Source organism: Osmerus eperlanus, chromosome 9 (genome assembly GCF_963692335.1).
Source record: "Osmerus eperlanus chromosome 9, fOsmEpe2.1, whole genome shotgun sequence".
Lineage (NCBI taxonomy): Eukaryota > Metazoa > Chordata > Actinopteri > Osmeriformes > Osmeridae > Osmerus > Osmerus eperlanus.
Window position 1 is genome coordinate 2,535,273 of NC_085026.1, and position 12,033 is coordinate 2,547,305.

Consider the following 12,033-nt stretch of genomic DNA (forward strand, 5'->3'; position numbering starts at 1 on the left):
TAATTTATGCCATATGCCTAAAGGCTTCCTGGTGTCAGAGACGGGGAAAAATAAGTTATCCCGATTACTGTGAACAATTACTGTCGATAAGTTTCAGGAAGTATAAATATTTTCCCATTGATGTCCGTTGCGATGGGTAAAATTAATTCATAAATGTTCTGCCTCCCAAGGATTCCAACAAACAGAAGCAGTTAGACCTGAGCTTCACCTGGAATAAGACGAGGGCACTACTCCCAGGTATCCAAGAAAGTTACTATAATTAGTGCGTTAAGAGGCACCTCGGCTTGTGAAACACGATAGCCTCCACAGTTAACACCACGGCAAACTCCTCAAATATTTATACCCCTGGGTGGCTGGAGGCAATAAAGAGGATCCTCTCACGTAGCCTACGTGGGGATGATGTCGTGACAGTTTTTTCCGGAGAAGGGGGTTAAAGGCTCTATCAGGGCGCATACCCGCCATTGCGGCCCCCAGCGGGAGTTTCCACTGGAATATTCATGACCGTCACGGAGAAGCATCATGGATGAAGAGATCACCGACCTAGACAGATTTAAGTTTTCCTCTAAAAACGTGTTCCCGTTGGATACGCTACTTTGAAATCGTTGGTTAAACAGAACCGAGGCGTTTATCCCCATATTGAAACTAAACTGCTGGATCTGGTCATCGCTACAGCCATAGTGACGGCACAGTAAGCATCGTTCATCACATGTGAGGACCGTGTGAGAGGTTCTTTAACCCACAGCATCATGCTGGCTGATTTAACCAACTAAGGAATAACCACGGCGCTGTCTGGTGTAGTTTGCTTGCTGTTAATAAATATTACTCTTGATTTGTACAAATTAGGCTATGCTACTGGCTGAGTTGAACTGCTCCATACACATGAATTTTTTGTTGTCGTGGACGTCCACCTCTTTGGAAGCCTATAGCTGTGAGGGGATACGAAGGGGTTAATCAAAGATGCGAGTGTTGCGTGCGCCAGGCGGTCCTGTCTCTGAGCATGTGCTATTGCTGCTGCAGTGAAGTAAAATGTGTCAATTTTCATCAGAGAGTACAGAGAACGGCGGAAGAACCCGGTATAGTCGGTCAACAGACCAGACGAGTATCCTATCATATTGCACCAAATGTAATACATTATTTTGGGAATCTACCGCAGACGACACCTCCACGGTAACGTCTGTTTGAATGTTATTCTGATTAATGTAGCGTAATATCATTTTTATTCCACTTTACAGCACTTACATTTTTAGATGGGATTTGCAGCAGCCTGGATGCATTTCTGCTACGTTAAATAATCACGATTCTGTGTGGGTGAATGCATTCTCTGAAGTTGAAGATGTTGCTAAATTAACAAATATCCACAGAAAAAAATGAATACACTTGTGCCAGCGTGACCCTGTTATATGCGGCTCGCTCTCAACTCTGCCCCACTTCTCTTAGGCTACCAATCACAAAAAGCATGTGTCGGTTATAATGAAATTATTTCCTTTGCGATTACGGGTAAAGCTGTAACCATGGACCTTGCTGGTTGCAACATGGAAATAATTTTTCATTTACTCCGTCCATCACAAATAAAATCCCCGCTCATATGCGGAGAACAATTAGGCAACCCCGTGGGATGATATGAATATAGAACAAAATTCGGTTTTACGACAATGCCATTTCTTTTTAGAGAAATGTCACCGTCAGCGAGGTCCCTGCGCCCCCGCGTAATCTAGAGGATTTTCTAGGAAGATGCCGTTTGCGGTTTAGGGAGAGCGCGCTCACTTCTCCGTTGCCCTGTGATAGCGGGATACGAGCATCATCTCGCTACCGTGCAGTTTCCATCCTCATTTTTCATGTGGACCTGCGGACCATTACTAGACAAGCCTGGTTCATGCCCTAGCTGCTAAATGATTGGCTAATATCGTTTGAGCAATGAATAGAATTGTGCTAATGATGCACCCGATAGAGCCATAATTCATAAATGGTTCAGTCATCATTTTCAGAAAGTCTGGTTTGACGATCGATGTGTTGTGTATGTTTGTGTTTCACTGTTATATTTAGAGGCCGTTCTTATTATTGGAGGAGAAATCTAGGGCAGCTGCACAGTAGGGGTTTCCTACAATGGGATTCCCCCTGTCTCATGGCCCTGGCTAGTTTAATTCTATTCAGAAGGAAATGGTGTTCCAGAAGTACCTTAGGTGCACTAGGATGAAATCATAATATGATTGTCACCCTATTTATATACCAAAAACAGTCTGTCAGTTGACCTACACGTTGCAGTGACAGCCACTAATAGCTCTCTGCTGAGTCTAGATGAAGATGAAGACATTGATCTTTAACCTGCCCCATAATCACATGACAAAAGAGCTCCCTGCAGGAACACACATGTGATCTCTGCCAGTAGCAGCGCGGTCAGGATTGTTTGAAGCACAGAAGCTTGCAGGGCTCTAACTACATATGAGATACCCAAGGTTCAGACTCGAGGTTCAGACTCAAGGTTCGGACCTCGGTGAAAAACAACATCATTCTTGATTTAAATATATTCCTGCTAACAATTTTAAAAAGTCCCAGAGCTATTTTGGTTGGACTTCTCTAAAACTGGTCACAGGCCTGACTGTAAGAGAAGAACAGAACTATATTTTCAGGAGAAGAGATCAACCATGTGTGTGTTTCTGCTAAGAGAGGTCTATAAAAGGTTCTGGGTGGCACACAGGGCCAAATCTCTTCCTCTCTGTTGAGCCCCAAGATTCCTAATCCTCTGGACATTACCCGCATGTTATTGAGGCTAGTGCTTATCTCTGCATCTCAGGGTCTTTAAACTCGGAGAGCTCAGAGCTGTGTGTGTGTGTGTGCGTGTGTGTGTGTGTGTGCGTGTGTGCGTGTCCCTGGTCTTGACAGTCACCAACTAACTAAATAGAAAATATTAAAAGTGCTTGATTGTCTTCAACTGGCATTCGTGGCACTTTTGTAACGGTGCTTACAGTAATAAGGGAGTCAGGTGGCTGAGTGGTGAGGGAATCGGGCTAGTAATCCGAAGGTTGCCAGTTCGATTCCCGGTCATGCCAACTGACGTTGTGTCCTTGGGCAAGGCACTTCACCCTACTTGCCTCAGGGAGATGTCCCTGTACTTACTGTAAGTCGCTCTGGATAAGAGCGTCTGCTAAATGACTAAATGTAATGTAAATGTAATACTGTGTGTGTTTGTGTGTGTGTGTGTCTCCTGACTAGGGAAGTGCATTAAAAGCCTTAGCCAGCCAGTGTATTGTGTTGAGGGTTTCTCCTTGAGGACATGAACAAGATGCCTACTGAAGCGTTGAGAGATCAGCAGACAAGCTTGGTGCAAGGCCTCCCCACAGCCCCCACCTCCACTTGTGCAATACCCTGCTCTTCTCACACACCAGTGGACTAGGCATGTCATATACCTAAATACTGTCACATGTTGTCATGGTAATGTAGTGTTGCTGATGCCTGTTGCTGTAACATGTTGTCATGTGCCAGGCCTCCATACCCTGACCCGCTCACCTCCACCACACCCCCTCACCCCCTCACCTCCAACACACCCCCTCACCCCAACCCTCTCACCTCCACCACACCCCCTCAACCCTCACCTCCAACACACCCCCTCACCCCAACCCTCTCACCTCCACCAGACCCCCTCACCTCGACCAGACCCCCTAACCCCAACCCCCTCACCTCCACCACACCCCCTCACCCCAACCCCCTCACCTCCACCACACCCCCTCACCCCAACCCTCTCACCTCCACCAGACCCCCTCACCTCCACCACACCCCCTCACCCCAACCCCCTCACCTCCACCACACCCCCTCACCCCAACCCTCTCACCTCCACCAGACCCCCTCACCCCAACCCCCTCACCTCCACCACACCCCCTCACCCCAACCCTCTCACCTCCACCAGACCCCCTCACCCCAACCCTCTCACCTCTACCAGACCCCCTCACCTCCACCAGACCCCCTCACCCCAACCCTCTCACCTCCACCAGACCCCCTCACCCCAACCCTCTCACCTCCACCACACCCCCTCACCCCAACCCTCTCACCTCCACCAGACCCCCTCACCCCAACCCTCTCACCTCCACCAGACCCCCTCACCCCAACCCCCTCACCTCCACCACACCCCCTCACCCCAACCCTCTCACCTCCACCCGACCCCCTCACCCCAACCCTCTCACCTCCACCAGACCCCCTCACCTCCACCAGACCCCCTCACCCCAACCCTCTCACCTCCACCAGACCCCCTCACCCCAACCCTCTCACCTCCACCAGACCCCCTCACCCCAACCCTCTCACCTCCACCAGACCCCCTCACCCCAACCCTCTCACCTCCACCAGACCCCCTCACCCCAACCCTCTCACCTCCACCAGACCCCCTCACCCCAACCCTCTCACCTCCACCAGACCCCCTCACCCCAACCCTCTCACCTCCACCAGACCCCCTCACCCCAACCCTCCACCAGGCTTCTGAAAAGGAGTAACGAGACAAACACATTCATCAGTAAACAGGGACAGTCAGCAGTCAAACAGTCCACAGCTTGTAAAATTCGATATTGCGGGGACGTCTGATGATGATGGCTGAGGTGTTGATGGCCACAGAGCCTGTGTTGTCCCCAGGTCATCAAGACCGTGGCAGCTTGTGTCAGGACAATGACAGTTGCTGAGTGGTTCCTTTAGAAAACCCAGCAGAGCTTGAGTCTCATCTGTCCCCCTGCTTCCCCCTCTCTCTGCCTGCCATCTGCCTATGTTCTGACCATGGAAAACCCTGAACAAAGGCTGGAAAGAGCCCTGGCCTTATACCAGTGTGTCTGGCTGAATACTAAATAAAACATGGCCATTGAGTATCTCCTAATGTGCTATTTTAAAAGGGTTTCTTTTTTCCGTTTGAATTGAGATGTCATAGTCAGTCTGGGTCTGCAGTCTGTGTTCCAGGTAAAGTATTGTTTACATCCTCACATCAAAAGGTGGATTGTGTTCACAGACATGGCAACTAATGACCTCACTTCTATGTCAAACACTCCTTCTTTTCATACTTTGTTTCAGTCCTAGTCCATCTCTCCATCCCTGCATCCCTCCATCTCTCCATCCCTCTATCCCTACATCTCTCCATCCCTCCATCTCTCCATCCCTCTTTCTCTATCCCTCCATCTCTTCATCCCTTTTTCTCTCCATCCCTCTTTCTCTCCATCTCTCCATCCCTCTTTCTCTCCAGCCCTCTTTCTCTCATCCCTCTTTCTCTCCATCTTTCCATCCCTCCATCCCTCCATCTCTCCATCCCTCTTTCTCTCCATCCCTTTTTCTCTCCATCCCTCTTTCTCTCCATCTCTCCATCCCTCTTTCTCTCCATCCCTCTTTCTCTCCATCTCTCCATCCCTCTTTCTCTCCATCCCTCTTTCTCTCCATCCTTCTTTCTCTCCATCTCTCCATCCCTCCATCTCTCCATCCCTCCATATCTCCATCCCTCTTTCTCTCCCGCCCTCCATCTCTCCATCCCTCCATCTCTCCATCCCTCCATCTCTCCATCCCTCTTCCTCTCCATCCCTCCATCTCTCCATCCCTCTTTCTCTCCCGCCCTCCATCTCTCCATCCGTCCATCTCTCCATCCCTCCATCTCTCCATCTCTCCATATCTCCATCCCTCTTTCTCTCCTGCCCTCCATCTCTCCATCTCTCCATCCCTCCATCCCTCCATCTCTCCATCCCTCTTTCTCTCCATCCCCCCATCTCTCCATCCTTCTTTCTCTCCATCTCTCCATCCCCCCATCTCTCCATCCCTCTTCCTCTCCATCCCTCCATCTCTCCATCCCTCCATATCTCCATCCCTCTTTCTCTCCCGCCCTCCATCTCTCCATCCCTCCATCTCTCCATCCCTCCATCTCTCCATCCCTCTTCCTCTCCATCCCTCCATCTCTCCATCCCTCCATCTCTCCATCCCTCTTCCTCTCCATCTCTCCATTCCTCTTTCTCTCCTGCCCTCCATCTCTCCATCTCTCCATCCCTCCATCTCTCCATCCCTCTTTCTCTCCATCCCTCTTTCTCTCCATCCTTCTTTCTCTCCATCTCTCCATTCCTTCATCTCTCCATCCCCCCATCTCTCCATCCCTCTTCCTCTCCATCCCCCCATCTCTCCATCCCTCTTTCTCTCCATCCCTCCATCTCTCCATCCCTCCATATCTCCATCCCTCTTTCTCTCCCGCCCTCCATCTCTCCTAGCCTGGTCCTAACCAGACTTTTGTACATTGCATTTGTACAGAGAGTCTGGCCTCGCTCCATTGACAAGCGTTGACTTCCTTGTAGGCGGGTACTCTGTTGAAGTTTAAAACTATTGGATCTGCCCAGAGCCACTCTGATCTGCCATAACCAATCGCTAGCGTTCGCCTTAGCCAATTCCTTCACCACTACTGTAACAGAGCTAGCTGCCGTAGCTGGAAAATCTAACTGTTCCCGAACCCCGTGGGGAGGAGGGCCACAACATCATGGCCACCAACAAAACTCAGCAAAACTTGTTCTTGCTCCGGCTTTAGCTGTTGGATATTCGGCAGCGTTGCCACAACGGACCGAATGGCTTCGCTCGCATCTTTCTCCACCGCCATAACGGAAATACAACACAAACTAGCGCACGACATTAACGTCATCGTTCTCAGCCACTCCCTCTGTTCGCTGATTCGCCGGTAGAAAATCAACCTGAAAAATCTGACTTACGTACCTCATGGCCAGACCTATGTACAGAAGCAAAAATAAAATTGAGCGGAAGTACGTAGGAGGGCAGATCCAGGCTACATCTCTCCATCCCTCCACCCCTCCATCCCTCTTTGTCTGCATATCCACAAGATGACTGAGCTCCAGCTCTGGCCCAGTTTAGGTGCACCATCTCTGCCAGTGTGAGATAGTGGAGTGCTGGGAAGGTCATGGGAAGGCTGGGGGCCAGGGGAAGGCTGGGCAGACTGGGGGCACTGGGGAAGGCTGGGGAGGACAGGAGAGGACTAGGAAGAGGTTGGGAAGGTAGGGAGGACTCGGGGTGGTCAGGAGAGGGCTGGGGAGGTAGGGAGGACTGGGGGTGGTCAGGAGAGGTCTGGGGAGGTAGGGAGGACTGGGGGTGGTCAGGATAGGTCTGGGGAGGTAGGGAGGACTGGGGGTGGTCAGGAGAGGGCTGGGGAGGTAGGGAGGACTGGGGGTGGTCAGGAGAGGGCTGGGGAGGTAGGGAGGACTGGGGGTGGTCAGGAGAGGGCTGGGGAGGTAGGGAGGACTGGGGGTGGTCAGGAGAGGGCTGGGGAGGTAGGGAGGACTCGGGGTAGTCAGGAGAGGGCTGGGGAGGTAGGGAGGACTTGGGGTGGTCAGGAGAGGGCTGGGGAGGTAGGGAGGACTTGGGGTGGTCAGGAGAGGGCTGGGGAGGTAGGGAGGACTCGGGGTAGTCAGGAGAGGGCTGGGGAGGTAGGGAGGACTGGGGGTGGTCAGGAGAGGGCTGGGGAGGTAGGGAGGACTCGGGGTGGTCAGGAGAGGGCTGGGGAGGGAGGGAGGACTCGGGGTGGTCAGGAGAGGGCTGGGGAGGGCTCTGTAGATGTTCTATTGTGGAGTGGGTTGGCTCAGCTGACTGGATCAATACAGCGCTGGCTGCAGGAGGGTGAGGCATGACAACAACAACATCGTCATTAGAGATCCTGATTTACTGTCCATGTGTTGGTGTGTGCGTGTGCATGCATGTGTGTGTGTGTGAGAGAGCTGTGTCCTCAGCTTAATCCAGGTCAGAACAGACCACACATTCTGCAGGGTGTCAGGTCATGTGTAGAGTTACACGGTGACACCATTAGGAAGGTTGATGCTGTGTGTCTGAACTGAGCTCTCCCATTAGGAGGCCCTCTTCTCTGAATTCTGCTGTGGCTCAGGGAGGGAGGGAGGGTTAGGGTTATGAAGAAGGAAGAATATGAGTGGGTGTGGGATAAAGATGGGCGATTGGGGAGAGAAGAAAATGGAGGGGAAAAGAGGGAGAGAGAGATAGTGGAGAGGTGAGGAGACAGAGAGTGGAAGGTAAGAGGGAGAGAGGGGGGGTGAGGAGGGAGAGAGATAATGGAGGGGTGAGGAGGGAGAGAGAGGGGGGTGTGGGGTGGAAGAGGGTCAGTGGGTCCATGCTTGAGGTTCTGCTTTAAAGCCTTCTTCCTTGTTTGGTAAAAATGTATTAATCCACTGTGCTGAAGATTATGTCTGCTTTCTCCGACAAGCCTTCTTTATTATAACCCCCTATTCTAATACACTGCTACCACTGTGTGAGGGGGGCTGTGTGAGGGGGGCTGTGTGAGGGGGCTGTGTGAGGGGGGCTGTGTGAGGGGGGCTGTGTGAGGGGGCTGTGTGGGGGGGGCTGTGTGAGGGGGGCTGTGTGAGGGGGGCTTTGTGAGGGGGCTGTGTGAGGAGGCTTTGTGAGGGGGCTGTGTGAGGGGGCTGTGTGGGGGGGACTGTGTGAGGGGGCTGTGTGAGGGGGGCTGTGTGAGGGGGCTGTGTGAGGGGTACAGCATTCTATCCCTGTTTAGGCCCCCAGACACCTGATACCGAGGCCTGTGTGTGTGCTTATGTGTGTAGTCTGTGCGTGTGTATATGTATGTGTAAGGTACATGTGTAGTGTATGCATGTAGTGTGTATGTTTGTGTGTGTCTGTCGTGTGTGTAGTGTGCAAGTGTAATGTATATGTATGTATATGTATGTATATATATATATATATATGTTGTGTGTGTGTGTGTTATGTTCAAGTGTAGGCGTGCGTGCATGTAAGTGTGTGTCTGGCTGGTCAGTGGCATTGCAACCTGACCTGGAGATGACAAACAAGCAGAACAGGACATGTGGGACTTCTGTCTTCTGTGTTGTGCTGCCTGGGGACTGTGGTCACAGTTCTACTGTACCTTACTGGAACCCAGCATGCAATACTGTAGAGCCTGAAACAGCATGTCAGATCCCCTCAGGGTTGGACGAATTCTACTGTGAGGGAAGAAGGAAGGGAGGGCGAGAGAGAAGAAGAGAGGGAGGGCGAGAGAGAAGAAGGGAGGGAGGGCGGGAGAGAAGAAGGGAGGGAGGGCGGGAGAGAAGAAGGGAGGGAGGGCGAGAGAGAAGAAGGGAGGGAGGGCGAGAGAGAAGAAGGGAGGGAGGGCGAGAGAGAAGAAGGGAGGGAGGGCGAGAGAGAAGAAGGAAGGGAGGGCGAGAGAGAAGAAGGGAGGGAGGGCGAGAGAGAAGAAGGGAGGGAGGGAAAACGTGAGTGAGTGCGAGAGACAGTAAGTGTGTGAGTGAGGGATGGAGTGAATGACTGAGTGAGTGAGTGAGTGAGAGAGAGAGAGAGAGAGAGAGAGTAAGTGTGTGAGTGAGGGATGGAGTGAATGAGTGAGTGAGTGAGTGAGAGAGTAAATGTGTGAGTGAGGGATGGAGTGAATGAGTGAGTGAGAGAGAGAGAGAGTAAGTGTGTGAGTGAGGGATGGAGTGAATGAGTGAGTGAGTGAGAGAGAGTAAGTGTGTGAGTGAGGGATGGAGTGAATGAGTGAGTGAGTGAGTGAGAGAGAGAGAGAGAGACAGAGAGAGAGAGAGTGTGTGAGCGAGGGATGGAGTGAGTGAGTGAGTGAGTGAGAGAGAGAGAGAGAGAGAGAGAGAGAGAGAGAGAGTAAGTGTGTGAGTGAGGGATGGAGTGAATGAGAGAGAGAGAGAGAGAGAGAGAGAGAGAGAGAGAGAGAGAGAGAGAGAGAGAGAGAGTAAGTGTGTGAGCGAGGGATGGAGCGAGCGAGCCAGACATTTAATGCACTTTATTTTCACCAGGGCAGCCTCTTAAAGCACTTCCCTCCTCTCTCCCTGCAGGTCTGACTGCCATCTTCAGGAAAAAATCACAAGAGCGAGAGCGAGAGAGAGAGAGAGAGGAGAGGGAGAGAGAGAGGGGAACAACCGGACAAATCAAACAATGATCACCACGGCGACCGCCGACGGCCCCCCGGTGCCCCTGACGGTGCTGTCCCGCTGGTACCTGTACGCCATCCACGGCTACTTCTGTGAGGTCATGTTCACGGCCGCGTGGGAGTTCGTGGTCAACTGCAACTGGAAGTTTCCGGGCGTGACCAGCGTGTGGGCGCTGTTCATCTACGGCACGTGCATCCTCATCGTGGAGCGCATGTACCTGGGACTGCGCGGGCGATGCCCCCTGCTGGTGCGCTGCCTCATCTACACCCTGTGGACCTACCTGTGGGAGCTCGCTACGGGGCTGCTGCTTCGCCAGTTCGACGCCTGCCCCTGGGACTACTCCCAGTTCCGCTACAACTTCCTGGGCCTGATCACGGCCGAGTACGCCCTGCCCTGGTTCTGCGCCTCCGTCCTCGTGGAGCGCTTGGTCATCCACAACACGCTGCGGCTGCGTTACCACCACGCCCCTGGCAGCCAGGCGGGGGCGGGGGGAGGTGGGGAGAGAGGAGCATGTGGAGGAGGAGGAGAGAGGGAGCGAGACGGAGGGACAGGTGGAAGTGGGAACGGGTATTTGAAGGTGGACTGACCGGCGAGAAGAAAGGCTGAATCGGGAAGGACGCCCCCCCACCCCCCCCACACACACACAGTCCCACTACCCTCAGGCTTTGCTCCACCTACCCACAGACAGACAGTCGACTGTCTGACAGACAGACAGACAGACAGACAGACAGAACGCTGGCAAAACGACATGTCCCAGGCCGCCCATTCACAAAGGGAGAAAGTAAGACAGAGAGAGAGAGAGAGTGAGAGAGAGAGACAGAGAGACTGGTGCTGCTATGATTTGTGTCCTTTTAAGAAAGAGAATCTGCGAAAGGGACACAAATGTTTGTCATTAATGGGAAAAAGGAGGATTTGCTGTTAAAAAGCAACTCAGCGCCATTTAAAAACCTTAAATGGTGCTTTATGCAATTGGCTTTTTAAGTTCTCGTGAGGTAGCTAACAATATTCAACCTCTGCATTTGGAAAAAATGTATTTATTCTATGGGTATCAATATTGAAAGTGCTGTAGTGATGTAGCTTCTCTTGTCTCACTAAAGCATCCTGCTCTGCCCTCTAAAGCAAAGCAGCTCACATCTAGTCTATGTCATGGAGAATGTTTTTTTACGGGTGGTTAAATAGGCCCAATGCTCGAACACACGTAAAAGTCTCTGTCTTCCAAAAGAAGTATGTACTGAAAAAACTATTGAGTTATTCTCCGTTACTTTCTTGTAATCTACAACGTTGATCCATATACATAGATTTATATGGTTTTGACCACAGCCTAAAATAACAGGAAAGTGGTAAATGAAATATTGATGATGATGATGACAATGATGACAGAGAAGTCACTTTTCTTGTGTCCGCTACTCCTCTCAGTCAAGCGCTCTCCAAGTCCTCTAGGCTTGTGCAAGTGTGTGTGTGTGTGTGCATGTGTCGATCCAGTCTATCCCTGAAACATCCTGTCAGATCCAATAGATGGCAGCACAAGCATTCAAGCCTCACCTCTCATTGAAGAAGGCAGCGCTGCCATCTAGTGGACGGATGCTGTACTGACCCCTGACACTCGACCTCTGTGGAGTTTTCAGTACTTGCCAGGCACAGTACAAAATAGACCAAAAATCCAAAATGTCCAAAATGTAACACCTACATAACACGAAATACATACAAATGAGCCGACTGCCCCTAGCTGGACGCCATCCTGGCATCATCGTCAACATCATCTCTGTGTGGCGTCTGTGGTTGTCCTACAGGGAGGGCTGCTGTGTTGTCACCCCATTTGTTTCCTCAGAGCATTCTAGATCGACTCCAGAAGAAGCAATAGACCGGGACGATTGCAGCCCTGTCTACGGCAGGTGCTAAAGGGCCAGTGTGCTAACTATGTACCTAGACCTTGGCATGCAGCTAAACTGTCTTCTCGATTCAACAATAAGGACTACCCTTCTGATCGTGTGATTCACGATGAGAACAAAATCAAAACGGTCCGTTCTCTGAAATATGTGTTGAACTGTGTGTGTGTGTGTGTGTGAGTGTGTGTGCATGTCTGGCGTGACTGTTGGCCTACATACTGTGTGTGCGT

At 51.5% G+C, this 12,033-nt stretch overlaps 1 protein-coding gene across 2 annotated transcripts; it reads left to right on the forward strand.

The window, feature by feature from the left end:
• Positions 1-465: 465 nt before the first annotated feature.
• Positions 466-10,698, forward strand: tmem229b (transmembrane protein 229B). 2 transcript variants are annotated; one of them, XM_062469419.1, is made up of 2 exons: positions 466-708; positions 9,822-10,698. In XM_062469419.1, coding segments are annotated over exons 1-2 (684 nt in total). In that variant the 5' UTR covers positions 466-706; the 3' UTR covers positions 10,504-10,698. The 2 variants fall into 2 exon arrangements, with proteins under 2 accessions (XP_062325403.1, XP_062325404.1); XM_062469420.1 differs by lacking the exon at positions 466-708 and adding an exon at positions 1,012-1,167.
• Positions 10,699-12,033: the final 1,335 nt, after the last annotated feature.